The sequence below is a fragment of the Mobula birostris genome, chromosome 1, assembly GCF_030028105.1.
Source record: "Mobula birostris isolate sMobBir1 chromosome 1, sMobBir1.hap1, whole genome shotgun sequence".
In the NCBI taxonomy this organism is placed as follows: domain Eukaryota; kingdom Metazoa; phylum Chordata; class Chondrichthyes; order Myliobatiformes; family Myliobatidae; genus Mobula; species Mobula birostris.
Genome location: NC_092370.1, coordinates 128,743,619 through 128,761,012, shown reverse-complemented (window position 1 = coordinate 128,761,012; position 17,394 = coordinate 128,743,619). Strand labels below are relative to the sequence as shown.

Below are 17,394 nucleotides of genomic sequence, written 5' to 3'. Positions count from 1 at the left end.
CAGGGCGTCAAAGGTTACTGGGAGAAGTCAGAAAAATGGGGTTGAGAGGAATAATAAATCAACCATGATGGAATAGCGGAGCAGACTCAATGGGCCGAATAGCCTACTTGTGGTCTAAAGCTCACGCAGCCTCTCAGAATGCCACAAAACATTTTGCACCGGCTCTCGCGCATGACCTAACTTCTCCCGGGAATGCGCCGCACAAAACACGGTCACACCAGGACAGTCGCGCCGCGAGGGGCGAGCGCGAGCGCCGGCGCGTAGCCGCACGCGAGAGCGGAAGCGGCGGCGGCGTGTGCGCAGGCGTCGCAAGCTCAGCTGACTGACTTGGAGTAGCGCTGCTCGAGAGCAGCGGGCGATGTGAAGGCGAGAGCGGGGCAGCCACGGCATCGCAGAAGACCCCCTCTTCCATCGAGCTGCTTCGGTAAAGCCTCGGCTCCTCTCCCAGGCCGCCGAACGTTTGGGCGGCGTCGGTTGTCTTGTGTGGTGGTATTTGCGTTGGTTGTCATTTAAGTGCCGGGGTGAATGATGTAGGAGTAAGGCCCGAAGGAGAGAGATGAACCCTTGCCTCCCTTTCTCTCATAGTCTTCCCCACATTTTGCTGCCAATTAGACGGCATAGTTTGGCGACTGAGGCTTTCTTCTTCATTGGCTTTGAAATCTTCAGGAGGGTGGTGCTGTGTTAATTTTTCCTCTGTAAAGGTCGGTGACAGTTTGTTCAGCTTCCTCCCCCCGAAAAACAAACACTAAGGTTTAGGGAAGTGCAATAATCCATTAAGCAATCGCCCAATAAATCCTCTTTCCTTACTTGGGGGAGAAATGGAGCTGCTTGTCACGAGTGCTTGAGTATTTAAGATACATTTGTCTTTTTAGGTTGGTGGGACGCTCTAAGTTGGTGTTTGTAAAACGTGTGCACTGTACACTAGGCTTGTCATGCAGTAATATCCCTTTTGGGTGATTTTTGTCAATTCTTGTTAGATTGGAGTTTTTCAAGAAGTGTTATTCAATATGTTTTGAGAAATCAGGTGGACTATATTCCTGTTCTACTTTTAGAAATCTACCAAACATATGTGATTTTTAATGGTGCTAGTTATACTGACTGCAAGTGTTTTGTTTGGCATATTGTATGCATCAGGAATTTTTTTCATGAAGGGAATCAGAATTTGGTTTATTGTTGCTGACATAAAATGAAATGTTTTGCCGTTAAAATACAAGCACATTAAATGATTGTAAGTTGCATTAAAATTGTGCAAAACAGGAAGATCAAATTGGTGTTCAGGAGTTCATAGCTCATTCAGAAATCTGCTAACAGGGAAAGAAACTATTCCTAAAACTGAATGTTGGTCTTCAGGCTCCTGTGCCACCTCCCTGATGATACTGATGAGAAGAAGGCATGTCCCAGATGGTGTGGGTCTTACATGATGGATGCTGCCTTTTTGAGGCACCACTTTTGGAAGGTGTCCTCTGGGGAGGCTTGTGTGCATGATGGAGCTGGCCTAGTCTACAATCCTCTAAAGCTGCTCAAGATTCTGTGTATTGCCAGACTGTGATGCAGCTAGTCTGAAGGCTGTCCATGGGACATCTATAGATATTTGCTGGACTCTTTGGTGACATGCTGTACCAAATCTCCTGAAAGTCCTCATGAAGTATAGCACTGGTGTGCCTCTGTGATTGCATTAATATGGTGGACCCACGATAGATCCTCTGAGACGTAGATACCTAGGAGGTTGAAAATGTTTACCCTTTCCACTGCTGGCCCCTCAGAATGACTATTTGTGTGTGTTCTGCCAACATCTCCTTCCTGACATCTATAATCAATTCTTTGGTCTTCCTGACGTTAAGTATTGCAACATGTTCAACAAGTTGATCTGTTTTGCTCTTGTACTGTTCAGAAATCTGATAGTGGAGGGGAAGGAACTGTTTCTGAATTGTTGAGTGTTGGTCTTCAGGCTTCTGTACCTCGCTGATGGTATAAACGGGAAGAGGGAAGGTCTGGATGGTGAGAGTCCTTCGTGTTGGATGCTGCCTTGTAAAGCTGTCCTCGGTGGTGGGGATGGTTGTGTCCTTGACAGAGCTGGCTGAGTCTACATCCCACTGCAACCTCTTGTGATCCTTTGCATTGGAGCCTTTGCATCAGATTTTGATGCAACCAATTAGGATGCTGTCCATCATATATTTGTCGGAATTTGCTTGGGTGTTTGGTGACCTACCAACTGTCCTAAAACTAGAAGTAGAGGCACTGGTGTGCTGCCTTCATGATTGCACCAATATGTTGGGCCCAAAACACATGCAAAAGTAACACTTGATGTAGGTTATTGAACTTTGAGCTTGACAATCCAAGGTTTGGTCATAGCACAAAATAGTGTTTTTTTTTAAGATAACAACTTATTCAGCCATGAAATAATTAGCACTAGAACCGGGACAACTGACCTAGCTTTCAGATACTACTCTGATGACTACGCTGTTGATTTGGGGAACTGGACTTGATGTGTTGAGATTGGGATTTGTGACCATTTCCGTGTTGGAGTCATTTATTTACTTTCTTATTCCCAAACCCATATGTTCATTGTAACTGCCAATTTTTGTAGAGGCTTTAAACCCTATATCTTGCTGCTTGACGTCACAAGTAGGGTGATGTAGAAGTGTCCTGGCTTGAAGCATCAACTGTTTATTCATTTCCCTAGATGCTGCTTGACCTGTTGAGTTTCTCTGAGAGTGAGAGAGTGAGATTCCAGCATCTGCATACTTTTTCATGTTTATCACAATTAAATTTGTCTTCTGATCTTGTAAAAGCACATTCATGTATTTGTACTATATCTCTCTGTGTAGTGGAGAAGGTTGCAGTATTATGATGATAAAGTTTAAGGAAAAGGGGATTCTCAAGATTCCTGTAAAACAATGGATTCAGTACTGACTATGTGACTGCAGTGTGTTTGAATAATGTCTCTCAGCTGCTTCCTTTGGAGAAGATAAGGGTTAAAGTTCACCCAGATCTACATCAGATGTCTCTGGGCTTATCACACCTTTTGATTTTGACGAAAGGCAGTGCCTAATGGAAATTGGACAGAAAATTCCTTTCCTAATGAAAGCATAGATTTGACGGATGTTCTTACCTTTGTCATTAAGTTGTGGCTCCAGCAAACCAGGTAGGACATTCCTTTCTTTAATTAGGTGGCTGGAGTGTGTAACAAATTGATTGTACTTTGTATCAATAGTCCATTGACTTGGCTGGAATAGTTATCAAACTGATTGTTCTTTTATATCGGTGGCCTTATAACTTCTGACAATTCTGACATCGGGCAGTGAACTTGTGGAACCGCTGAGGAGATGAGAAAGGGTCTCTCCCTGACGTCGGGTCCAAGGTCACTCGCCGGCTGAACTTGAAGAAATAAACAGGTGAAAAGACAAGTAACAATCTTTTTGTGCTGTCGTTATTTGATCCAGCAAAGTTATGTTTACAATCATGCCAATTGATTCTGGCACAATCAATCAAGGGAACTTGTTTTTCATTGTAGGTACTTCAACTGAACCTTTGGCCCAATTTTTTTAAGGTTACATTTCAGCTTTGCTTTGACAGTGTCTGTTCAAAAAAAAAAAAAATCAGTTGTTCAGATTTTTGCTAGTGGATTGTAAGCACAATATCAGTAATGTAATCACTCAAGTTAAGTATAATGTTCTCCTTGTCAATTGGTGGGTACCCGGGTGGTTCTAGATGCTGACCTGGGATCCACACGTTGTGGTGCAGTATTGGCAAGAGTAAATGGTGGCCATGGTTAGTGGTTGGATCCTTTGGTTGTTCAGTCTCTCCTTTCACAGCTGTCACTTGTTCTCTGGTACAGCAGAGGTTGTTCTCATGTAGAGCATCTCCCTCCTGAACAGATTTCCTCCAGGTGTACCTATTGAGTGTAATGCCTTCCTAGTTTTTAGATGGAATGTTGAATTTATTGCCTTTGATGTAATCTTTGAAGCATTTCCTTTGCCTATGAACAAAATATAGCATTGTTACTATGTGGTATTTGAAATTCCCTTGCTTGTTACTTTCACATCATTGTACAGTGGCATGCAGAAGCTTGGGCACCCCGGTCAAAATTTCTGTTACTGTGAATAGTTAAGTGAGTAGAAGATGAACTGATCTCCAAAAGTCATAAAGTTAAAGATAAAACACTCTTTTCAACATTTTAAGCAAGATTAGTATTATTTTTGTTTTGTGCAATTTTAGAGTGGGGGGGGAAAAGGAAAGGAGCACCATGCAAAAGTTTGGGCACCCCAAGAGATTTGAGCTCTCAGGTAACTTTTACCAAGGTCTCAGACCTTAATTAGCTTGTTAGGGCTATGGCTTGTTCACAGTCATCATTAGGAAAGGCCAGGTGATACAAATTCCAAAGCTTTATAAATACCCTGACTCCTCAAACCTTGTCCCAACAATCAGCAGCCTTAGGCTCCTCTAAGCAGCTGTCTGGCACTCTGAAAATTAAAATAAATAATGCCCACAAAACAGGAGAAGGTTATAAGAAGATAGCAAAGCATTTTCAGATAGCAGTTTCCTCTGTTCATAATGTAATTAAGAAATGGCAGTAAACAGGAACGGTCAGGTTGAGGTCTGGAAGACCAAGAAAACTTTCTGAGAGAACTGCTGGTAGGACTGCTAGAAAGGTAAATCAAAACCTCCGTTTGACTGCAAAAGACCTTCAGGAAGACTTAGCAGCCTCTGGAGTGGTGGTGCACTGTCTACTGTGCAGCGACACCTGCACAAATATGACCTTCATGGAAGAATCATCAGAAGAAAACCTTTCCTGCATCCTCACCACAAAATTCAGTGTCAGAAGTTTGCAAAGGAACACCTAAACAAGCCTGATGCATTTTGGAATCAAGTCCTGTGGACTGAAGAAGTTAAAATAGAACTTTTTGGCCACAATGAGCAAAGGTATGTTTGGAGAAAAAAGGGTGTGGAATTTCCTGAAAAGAATACCTCTCCAACTGTTAAGCACAGGGGTGGATCGATCATGCTTTGGGCTTGTGTTGCAGCCAGTGGCACGGGGAACATTTCACTGGTAGAGGGAAGAATGAATTCAATTAAATACCAGCAAATTCTGGAAGCAAACATCACACTGTAAGTAGTTTTTAAAAAAAAGCTGAAGACGAAAAGAGGATGGCTTCTACAACAGGATAATGATCCTAAACACACCTCAAAATCCACAATGGGCTACCACAAGTGGTGCAAGCGGAAGGTTTTGCCATGGCCCTCACAGTCCCCCGACCTAAACATCATTGAAAATCTGTGGATGGACCTCAAAAGAGCAGTGCATGCAAGACGTCCCAAGAATCTCACAGAACTAGAAGCCTTTTGAAAGGAAGAATGGGCGAAAATCCCCCAAACAAGAATTTAAAGACTCTTAGCTGGCTACAGAACGCGTTTACAAGCTGTGATACTTGCCAAAGCGGGTGTTACTAACTAGTGACCATGCAGGGTGCCCAAACTTTTGCTTTGGGCCCTTTTCCTTTTTTGTTATTTTGAAACTGTAAAAGATGGAAATAAAAAAAGTAACCTTAAAATATTAAAAGAAATGTGTCATCTTTAACTTTATGCTTTTTGGAAATCAGGTCATCTTTTACTCGCCTAGCTATTCACAGTAACAGAAATTTTGATCGGGGTGCCCAAACTTTTGCATGCCACTGTATTTTGTAAAACAAAAAATAATCATATTTTCCTTTATTGTATCCTTTTTAAAGGGCAAGTTTAAAAGCAGTAAATGTGTCTTTCAACTTTGAATGGAATTAAGCTGGGAGTTTTAATGTGGACCTGCATGGATTAAATATTTGTTTTGGATATCCAAGATGTTCAAGGAAAAGAATTAGTTCAAATTATTTTTGTAAATTTGTCTTTTGCAGTAAAAATAAATAGAAATCTTATCTGCTCTGGATTCTTTGAGTTCAAAATTAACATTCGAATTCACTGGTCATGCAGTTAGGCTTGCACAGACTCCTAACAAGATTTTAAAAAGGGGATTGTTTTTATTTTGTCATACTATATTTTAATTAACTTGATACAGTTTAGAAAATGATTAGTGCATACAAATATCAGAGTTTCAAAATTGTACACGTTTTCTTAAATGGGTTAGCCTAGGAGGTTTGAGTAACATGAGGGGAAAAATGAAAACAGAAATAGAAAGCTATGGTAGGTGGGGAAGTTGCTGTCAGCCTTGTGTGTATTTGAAGAAGTGAAAATTCAGAGATTTCATTGTGTAATATGATTTGTTAATATTTCTCAGGATGTTTGAAATTAGTTTTTCCAAGTATTCTGGAGTTGGTACAGAATTTTAAGAATCTTTTCCTTCTTGGGTAGAATGAGCAAAGAGTGTCACTAGAACTGATTTTTATCATCTGTTGCTTGAGAGACAATTAAAATTAGGATTTTATTTTCTAAATGTTTGGATTTTCTTTTACCCTGGTATTTTCAAAGCATTTAAAGGAACTGATTCTAACAGAGCTGCAAGTTTTGCCATGCTGTAATCTCCAGGTCATGACTGATGACTGTCTGTTGGTGAACTTTTATAGTAATCACTTGGCCACAACAGAATCTTTACCCAACGTCTACACTTGTATTCTTCCTTGGAGTCCCTCCAGACTTTTTCCCCATTTTTGTCTGCATATCAAAGTCAATTGTTAGACTTTGTCAGTCTAGCTGCTAGGTTAGTCACATTGAACTCCAGATCTTCCTTTGCCAGCTGAGCAATCAGGGATGATGTTAAATTCATAGATGAAAATGTTTGATGCCTAATACTTCGTTCTCCCTGTAATTATTGGTTGTAACTTTTAAAATAACCTAAGGTAATTTATTAGATCTGTAACTTTGAACAGATGATAATTCTAAAGATAAATCTCAAAAGGCCAGATTGGTTAATTGTAGTGAAGATTCTAAGTTGCATCTCCAAATTGATAAGTAACATGGATATGAAATAGATTGTGCCACTATTCAAAAAAAAAAAACAAAGACCTCTCATTGTGGAACAATTCAGAATCAGGTTTATTATCACTGACATGTTGTGAAAGTTGTTTTGTGGCAGCAGTACAAATACATAAAATACAATGGGTTACAAATGTATGCATATACAGATATATGTACTTTTATAGATAAATGCGTAGCTACTTTTATATGATGTGTTATATATACACGTACATACACGCAATGGTTGTCCATCGTATCCGATGATGACAGGAAGCCTGTACGGGAGAGTTTTTAAATTGGAAAAGCCATTGTACTGAGGCAGTTCCACTCTCTAGACCTTAGCAGTCTGGGTCCAGTGGTACGAACAAGTGTCACAAACTGGGGTCTTCCCTGCTTGCAGTGGATGACCATGTCATTTTCTGTGCCCCTCCATGCTTTTTGCTCTTCATAGAGATGTGCAGTACTGCCTTCCTGGCTGTTGGATCTCACTGTAGATCTCATCTGCCCTGTCACTGGAGCTGACTTTGCATGCTAGGACAGATGACAGGTGTGTCCCTATCTCACCGGGGAATGGTGCTGCCTCTAAGTGCTGTACATGCACACATATACATACCCCTGAACTGGAGGGGTACTAATATCCTAGAAGGAAGGATTGCTAATGTTGCACGGGGGTGGGGGGGGGGGTGGCAGTGGTTAAAGGGAACCAGAGTGCCACAACAGATGCTGGAGAGGTTGTGGCAAAAGATGTTGTCAATACCTCAGACAGTCAGGATTCAAAAAGTTGAGCATGGTGCAACTTATGTCCGGAGCTGCGTATATTTCAATGCAAGAAGTATTGTAGGGAAGGCAGATAAGCTTGGGGCATGGATCAACACATGGAAGTATGATATTGTAGTCATCAGTGGTTGCAGGAGAGGCAGGACTGGCAGCTCATTATTCCGTGGCCCCACTGTTTTAGACGCAACAGTAGGAGTGATTAAAGGGAAGGGGTGGCATTACTGGTCAGGGAAAATGTCAAGGCAGGGCTCAGTCAGGACAGACTGGAGAACTCGGATAGTGAAGCTTTGAGTGGAGCTGAGAAATAAGAAAGGTATGACCATATTAATGGGGCCATATTACAGACTACCCAACAGTCCGCGGTATGTAGAGGAACAAATTTGTGGAGAGGTCATGAACTGTTGCAAGAAACGTAGGTTGTTATAGCAGGTAATTTTAACTATCCACATATAGACTAGGTCTCCCTCACTAAAAGGATAGTTTGTCTAATGTGTTCAGTAAAGTTTCGTAAATCAGTGCATGTAACTCCCAAAGAGGGTGCGATACGTGATCTTTTGGGGAATGAGACAGGGTAAGTGACAGAAGTTTGTGTAGGGGAACACTTTGCATCTGCAGATCATGATGCCATTAGTTTCAAAGTAAATAGGGAAAAAGATGGGTCTGATCGGCAGGTTGAAATTCTAAATTGGAGAAAGTCTGATTTTGATGGCATCAGAAAGGATCTGGCAAGTGTGAATTGGGACAGGGTGTTTTCTGGCAAAGGTATACTAGAGAAGTGGGAGTCCTTCAAAAGTGAAATTTTGAGTACAAAGCTTGTATGTTCCTGTCAGAATGAAAAGCAAGGATACCAGGTTTAGGGAACCATGGTTTTCAAGAGATATTGGGGCCCTCGTTAAAAGAAAGAAAGAGGTGCCTAGCAGGTATAGGCAAGTAGGAACAAATGAGGTACTCATGTACAAGAAATGCAAGAGAACGAAGTCAGGAGGGCTAAAAGAAGACATGAGGTGGCCCTAGCGGACAAGGTAAAGGAGAATCCCAAGGATTTCTACAGATACGTTAAGAGCAAAAGGATTACAAGGTACAAATCTGATCCTTTGGTAATCTATGCATGGAGCCAAAAAAGATGGGGGAGATCTTAAACAAATTTCTTTGCAACTATATCATCTCAGAAGATGGACACAGAGTCTACAGAGGTGAGGCAAAGCAGTTGTGTGTCCCTACGCAGATTACAGAGAAGGAGGTGTTTGTTGTCTTGTGGCAAATTAGGGTGGATAAATCCCCAGACACTGGCAAGGTGTTCTCTTAAACCCTGTGGGAGGCAAGTACAGAAATTACAGGGGTCCTAGCAGAGATATTTAAATCACCCTTAGTGACAGGTGAGGTACTGGAGGATTGGAGGATAGTTAATGTTGTTCCTCTGTTTAAGAAAGGCTCTAAAAATAAACCAGGAAATTATAGGCCAGTGAGCCTAACATCAGTAGTGGGAAAGTTATTGAGGGTACAGGTGTCCCCCGCTTTTTGAACGTTTGCTTTACGAAACCTCGCTGTTGCGAAAGACCTACATTAGTTACCTGTTTTCACTAACAGAAGGTGTTTTCACTGTTGAGAGAAAAGGCAGCGCGCGAGAAAAGCAACGCACTATAAAAGGCAGCACGCATCCCGAGCAGCCAAGCTCCTCCCCCGGAACTGCATTCTAGCCGGCATTGCTTAAGCACGTGTCTGTGAGCAGTTGTTAGCAAGATGAGTTCTGAGGTATTGGAAAAGCCTGAAAGAGCTCGTAAGTGTGTAACACTTAGTGTAAAACTAGACATAATTAACCGTTTTGATCGTGGTGAATGAAGTAAAGACAAAGTGAGTTTGGCTTGTGGAAGTTTACGAAGATTATGTTGAAGAGGTTTTGGCATCCCATAACCAAGAACTGATAGATGAAGAACTGATGCAATTGGAAGAGGAAAAGATAACAATCGAAACCGAATGCAGTAGCGAACAGACTGAAAGTGAAGTCGTCTAGGAACTGAACGTGAAGCAACTGCTTGAGATTTTCGCTGCAATTGACAACAATGATTGCAGAAAAGTACGACTTTAATTTTGAAAGGGTATGTAGGTTTAGGGCATATTTGCAGGATGTTTTGAGTGCTTACAAAGAACTGTATGATAGAAAAATGCGTGAGGCTAAGCAGTCAAGCACACTGTCGTTTTTCAAGCCTTCCACATCAGCCACAGCAGACGACAAACCTCAACCTTCGACATCGAGGCAGGCAGACATAGAAGAAGATGACCTGCCTGCCCCGATGGAAACAGATGACGAGGGCGTAGAGCGTCCCGATGAAACAGTTCGTAAGCCAAAATGTCGTAAAGTGAAGAAGCAATTACCAGTTATTTATATGGGAAAATTTTGTGAGCGTTCGCAGACACAAAAATAACCTACCAAATCATGCCAAATAACACATAAAACCTAAAATAACAGTAACATATAGTAAAAGCAGGAATAATATGATAAATACACGGCCTATATAAAGTAGAAATACTTTTCCACAATCATTGCTGGCACTGTTCGCCGAAGCGAAAATCTCATGCAAGCGCGCTCAGCAGAAAATCTCACGCAAGCGCTGTTGGCAAAAACACGGCGTGAGTGCTCTTCAGTAAACTTTTAAGCTATGAAGCTGCCAAATCATACCAAATAACACGTAAAAATACACAGCCGATATAAAGTAGAAATAATGTATGTCCAGTGTAGTATCACTTACGGGAATCAGGAAGACAGCTTGCCGAGCATACTGATGATGGTGTGTTAGACTGAGTCGTCGCAGGTTGGGGTGGTGCAGTGGCCCCCACCCTCCAGGCCGCCGACCGATACATTGCCGCGAAGCATGCAGGGGTTCAGTGGTAGCCGGGAGGCACACAGCAGATCTTTAAGAAAAAAGCCAAAATAAACATGCCGATTGCATCGCCTCTGATCTGGGCCAACATTTACGTGTAGGGCGGCACCTAATTAATTAGCATGTTTATTTCGGCTTTTTTCATAAAGATTGCTGTGTGCCTCCCGGCTACCGCTGCATTCTCCGCGAATCGGTATCCATCCATGGCCCGGGGGTTGGGGTGGTGGGACACTGGGGTGTCATCTCATCATCTGTTTCCATTAGAGCAGGCAGCTCGTCTTCTCCTATGACTGCCTACCTCAATGTTGAAGGTCGAGGTTTGTCGTCTGCTGTGGCTGATGTGGAAGTCTTGCTTGACTGCTGAGCCTCGCGCATTTTTCTATCATACAGTTCTTTGTAAGGACTCAAACCATCTTGCAAATATCCCCTACACCTATGTACCCTTTTAAAATTAAAGTCGTACTTTATCATTGCAGCGGAAAATCTCACACAGTTGCTTCACATTCAATTCGCTACTGCATTTGGTTTTGATTGTTATCCTTTCCTCTTCCAATTGCATCAGCTCTTCATCTATCAGTTCTTGGTCATGGGATGCCAAAACCTCTTCAACATCATCTTCGTCAGCTTCCACAAGCCAAACTCACTTTGTCCTTCCTTCATTCACCACAATCAAAACAGTTAATTATGTCTAGTTTTACCCTAAGTGTAACACACTTACGAGCTCTTTCAGGCTTTTCCAATACCTCAGAACTCATCTTGCAAACAGCTGCTCACAGGAACGTGTTAAAGCAATGCCGGTGAGAATCCGGGGGAGAGCGGCTGCTCGGGGTGCGTGCTGCCTTTTATCGCGCACTGATTTTTTTTTTGTAACAGTGAAAACACCTTCTGTTAGCGAAAACAGGGTACTAATGTAGGTCTTTCGTAACAGTGAGGTTTCATAAAGCGAACGTTCGGAAAGCGGGGGACACCTGTATCCTGCTTTATATTATTGGCTAGTCTGCCCTCATCTTTCACCTTTTCCCTTTTTATAGCTTTTTTAGTTGCCTTTTGTTGGATTTTAAAAGCTTCCCAATCGTCCAACTTCCTACTAATTTTTTTTTGCTACCTTGTATGCCCTTTCTTCAGCTTTTGTGCAGTCCTTGGCTTCCCTTGTCAGCCACAGTTGCCTACCCCTGCTATTTGAGAACTACTTCTGTAGGACATATCTATACTGTGAACTATTCCCAGAAACTTCAGCCGTCTCTGCTCTGCTGTCATCCCTGCCGGTATCCTCCTCCAATCCACCTGGGCAAGCTCTGCTCTCATACCTGTAATTCCCTTTTATACCATTGTGATACTGATTCATGTGTCTTGTGCTTCTCCCTCAAAATTGCAGGATGAATTCAATCATATTATGATTACAGTATCCTAAGGGTTCCTTTACATTAAGCTCCCTAATAAAATCTGGGTTATTACACAACACCCAATCTAAGATAGCCTTTCCCCGAGTGGGCTTAAGCACAAGCTGCTCTAAAAGGCCATCTCACAGCAACAAATTCCTCTCTTGCAATCCAACACCAACCTGATTTTCCCAATCCCCTTGCATTTTGAAGTCCCCCATTACAATTGTGACATTACTGTTGACGTCTTTTCTAGCTCCCTTTGTCATCTCAACCCCACACCTTGGCTACTGTTTTGAGACCTGTATATGATTCCCATAATGGTATTTTTTAACCCTTGCGGTTTCTTAACTCCACCCACAGATTCAACATTCTCTGACCCTATGTCACCTTTCTCTAAAGAAGTAATTTCATCTCTTACCAGCAGAGCCATACCACTGCCTATGCCTTTCTGCCTGTCCTTTCGATACAAAGTTTATGCTCCCAACTATGGACACTTTTGAGCCACGACTCAGTGATGCCCACAACGTCATACCAGTCAATCTGTAATTATACCATGAGTTCATCCACCTTATTCCAATTGCTATGCGCATTTAAGTACAGCATCTTCAGTCCTATATTCTTTGCCCTTTTGAATTTTGCCTCTGTGGTACAATTCAACTGTCTGCATTTGTACCCGATCATTGGCTTGTCCTGAGTTGAAGTTATTTGCTGTATGTCCAAACTCCAAAAGTGCTCTAACAGACGGGATTCCCTTTGTTTATTTGGGACGCAATGCTGTTTAATTAGGACAGTAGACTGTTGCCAAACAGCTTCTGGCTAGTATCTGCTGTATTATACCAAGTAGGAGGGGAGAGAGAGTCTGGGGTTTAGGTTGAAAGTCTTTCAGCAGAATGGTTAGAAATAATGCTCAGATGTGAAAAAGATGGAGAGTTGAGAAAAACACAAATGGTGATAGGGTGGAAGATGAGAGAAATTAAACGACGAGTGAAAGTGCAAACTGAGAAAGGTGATAATATTCCCAACACTTCATAATATTTCCAGAATCTTAAGTAATTTGCTTTTAAGTGAATGAGCAATTTTAAAATTGTGACTAGAGACATAATTCTAGGTATTGATGCATAAGGTAAAACCTTGAATTTCTATTGCACTAATTAAGTTTTATCATCTTATTACAGTATCTCAATCTTGCAAACCATTTACTTATTTGAGGATGACAGAATTTTGGTTAATATCTGCTCCTGGAGAAAAAACATGTCAACAGACATGGGACAAATTAAATGTTGCAACTACGAGGAGCAATAATCTCTCTACCAACTTCAAGTTTTCAATTCCAGATTTGAAGGTATGTAACAACTGAGATAAAATTGTATAAGTTCTCAATCCTGCTCCTTCATCCATGTGTTTTTGAAGCAATGAAACCAATATTTTTTTCTCTGAAAGAGAATTGAGTTAATGTTTCTCTGATTATTTAAGTTCCAGAAAGAAAACTGATAAAACCAATACAAAGTAATATTGAATAGACCCTATTGAGTGAGAATTTTCACATTGACATTAAAGGAGAAATTTGGTTGTGTGCTACTGTGTGATCCAAGGTGAATATAAATGAACAGAAATCAAAGTTGAAACATTGCACTAAAATTTTACTTGTACTTTGTTACGTTTATTATTAGCAAAGAAAAATGAGATTTTTCAAGTTCAAGTTTTTTTTTGTCATTCAAACATACACGTGTATACAGCTAAACAAAACATCATTCCCCTGGGGCTAAGGTGCGCAAAACAGTACATTGTCACAGCACATACAATCATGATTCAGTGCATACAGACACAAAAGAATATTAGCACATGTCCCTGAGTGGCATGATCTGAAGTTTGACAGGTGCTGATGTTATGTGGGAGATGCGCGTTTATGTAGGACAATATGCTGTTACTGTTGAATTAGTGCCTGTTACAGTCACATTAATCCTTTAACTCCCGAATCCCTAACAGTAACGATGAAAGTATCTGAAGAGCAAATGAGGATGGTCAATAAATGTTGCCCTTCCCTTGTCGTCGTGGCTATCCCTCGAGGTCGAGGATGATGGTCTTTATTCTGAAGAAGTGGCCCACAGAGTGAAAACGCCTGTGCGTGTATTTGTTTAACGTGTACTTGATGTTGCACTCCAAGAAGCACACGATACTTCACAAATCAACCAACTGATTCCGTGGCATGGAAACCATGACGATTGGAGCCGATGGATTTGTTGCAGCATTCATCCACCTTCACAGCCATTGAGTTTGAAGTAACTTCATCCGCCTATTCCACTGTTGAGGACTTGGTTGGATTGTTCTTTGTCAGGGACCTCACCCTTGACCTTACCACCATGGGTGACCCTACCAGGAGCATAGCTCCAGACAGCATTGCTCTCGGGATCACAGGACCACACAAGCTTCTCCACCACGACAAGGAGGCAATCCACAGAGAAGTTGCCCTTCCCTATAGTTTGCATAATAGGGATGCCATTGTAGCAATGTATTACAGCACCAGCAATCAGTGATCTGGGTTCAATTCCTGCCACTGTCTAAGGAGCTTGTATATTCTCCCTGTGACTGTGTGGGTTTCCTCTATATGCTGTGGTTTCCTCCTAATTACCAACGATGTCAGAGTTAGGGTTAGTAAGTTGTAGGCATGCTAAGTTGGCGCTGAAAGCATAGCGACACTTGTGGGTCTCCCCTAGCATATTTGTAGCATAAATGACATTATGTTTTGATGTACAAGTAACAAAGGTATTCTTTAATCCTTTTACCTCACTGATCACTACCCTGCAAATTGTCGATGAGACCTGAAGACAAATCTGTTTATTTCCCTTTTTTGTTACTCTTGCTTTCCTTTCCAGAAGGTGAGAATATTCTTTGGCATTCAACACATTATCTTATACCACTTCCATAATCTTTACTCTGTGCTGTTCTCTTTTACCTTGCATCACGACCCTTCCCCTACCTTTTGTAATTTGATCTCCATCAGAAACTTTTCCTCAATACCACCCCACCATTTTCCAGTGTATTATAAAATGTGCAGCTGTTTAATTTTTCCAAAGCTACCATAGGATTGTTGATGTGAATTGTTAATTGCTTTTCAGTAATACCAAAATAAATGTCCCTCTAAAATGCGAAGTTTTACATAACCTGAATGATCCTGGACAATATTTGAACATTAAATTTGTCATAGCAAAATGATTTCCTTCAATGTTTTGACACTCTATTCATGTTTATTTTGACTAAGGTGGGCAATTTTAGTTAGTGTTGAAAAAAGATTGCCTCCAAACATGTCACTTACATGAATGGTAGTATAAGGTTTCATGAGCTTGCATGAAAACTATGGCGCCACAAGAAAAATCTTGTTTAATGAATTTGAGAATTTTGGAGAAACAAAGTTTAGATTTACTTAAGAGGTGAAAGCATTAAAGCCCTGTCACAAGTGTCTAGCATCTTTCATTGATTAACGTTTAGTCTGGATTTTCCACTTCTCCTATGAGATGGCTTTCTGGAGATCGTACCTGGACCTCTTGTAACTTTCTAGATCACCAGACTTGAATGCCTTTGATCTGGCCCTTAGCAGATTGCGGATCTCATAGTTCATCCAGCGCTTCTGGTTAGGGAAGACTTTGAATGATTTACACATTCGTCTACGACTGTTTTTATAAAGTCCATGACAACTATGGTGTATTCATTCAGATCCACAAATGAGTCCCTGAACATGACACAGTCCACTGACTCAAAAGCAACCCTGTAGCCACTCCTCTACTACCCTTGACCACCTCTTTGTTGTCCTAATCTCTGGAGTCTTGCTCTTCAGCTTTGTCTGTATGCAGGTAGGAGGAGGACAGCCAAGTTATCACATTTCCTGAAATGTGGTCTGGGCATAGAAAGGTAGCCATTGTTTATGTTAGTATAACAGTGATATGGTGTGTTGGGACTCTGGAGCTGCAGGTTATATGCTGATGGTAATTGGGCAGGGAGTTCTTTCAAACAGGCCTGGCTGAAGTCCACAAAAATGATTTGAGATCAAAGTTGGGGACTATGAACATAAAGGAGCCTCGACTCTCACCACCAGATTCAAGAATGGTTATTACCCCTAGCCACCAGGCCATAGAGCCAAAGGGCTAACTTCACTTGCCCCATCATTGAAATGTTCCTATAGCCTTTGGACTCACTTTCAAGGATCTTCATTTCATGTTTTTGATATTTCATGCTTATTACATTATTATTATTTCTTTGTGTTTGCACAGTTTGTCTTTGGCACACTGAAAGCCTAGTTGGTGTGGAATTTCATTGATTTATATTATGGTTATTATTCCATTATCGATTTATTGAACATGTTTGTAAGAAAAGGAATCTCTGGGTTGTATAAGGTGATATATATGTACCTTGATAATAAATTTACTTTGAACTTTGTGTAGATTTCTATTAATTTTGTTTTTGCTGTTATTAAACCAATGTTGAAACTATTTCAAATAAGGAGAATTATGAATAAAATAAACAGAACTGTACAGCAACACCCACCAAGTGCTGGAGGAGCTCAGCATCAATGAAGGGGAATAAACAGTCAATGTTTCAGGCCGAGACCCTTCTTTAGGGCCATTCAGAGAATTGTAAATGCATTTTGTAAAATTATTCATTTTTTAGATTCCACATTTTTATCATTCACTTGGTAATTTTAGGCTTGGTCAGACTGTACATTTATATCATTAAATGTTTTGTGGAAATTTTTGGTGGCATTTTGTGGAAGAAAAATGTAGAAATGCTCAAAGCTACAAAAAACAATTGTCTTTGAAGCTATTGATTGTTTGGGATCTTAATTTCCATTCTGCTGTCACATAATTTTGTACTGCTTTTAATATGAGATTTTCTTTCCCCTTAAAAGGTTGGAACGTTGGATGTCTTGGTGGGATTATCTGATGAACTCGCCAAGTTGGACTCCTTTGTTGAGAGGTAAGTTTGTTAAATAGTCAAATTATTTCTAAAGATGAATTTATATTGCTTCTGACAGTTCCTTTGTGAAAGTCTGATTTTTAAAAGTGACGAAATTACATGTGGTGATAATCTAGTAACTGGTTGCTGTTTACAGTTCACATTAATTGTGGCTATGTGAATTGAACCCATCAGAAACCAAATGTGTGTGTCATTTTCAGATTGGGTATGTATTCTGACTTAAATTTTTAAAAAATGCAGATCTATGTTAGGGCATGCATGCTGGCCTGTCTCAGTATGACTTGATGAAGTCATAATAGGTACAGGTGGATTATAAATAGGTTAAATGACTAGACAAAGAACTGGTAAATCTGACGTAATGTCAAAATGGATAATTTTGGATTTTCCAACAAGGAAAGAAATCAAAGGAGCAGAATTTTGACCCAGATCATTGACAACTCATC

The 17,394-nt window shown here is 40.8% G+C and overlaps 1 protein-coding gene across 1 annotated transcript in view; it reads left to right on the top strand.

The window, feature by feature from the left end:
* Positions 1-308: 308 nt before the first annotated feature.
* Positions 309-17,394, top strand: part of atp6v1c1a (ATPase H+ transporting V1 subunit C1a) — a 91,651-nt gene continuing 74,565 nt past the window's right edge. The window contains exons 1-3 of the mRNA XM_072261951.1: positions 309-424; positions 13,159-13,325; positions 16,884-16,951. Of these exons, the coding sequence (XP_072118052.1) occupies positions 13,194-13,325; positions 16,884-16,951 (200 nt within the window). The 5' untranslated portion in view covers positions 309-424; positions 13,159-13,193. The remainder of the gene's footprint in view (positions 425-13,158; positions 13,326-16,883; positions 16,952-17,394) is intronic.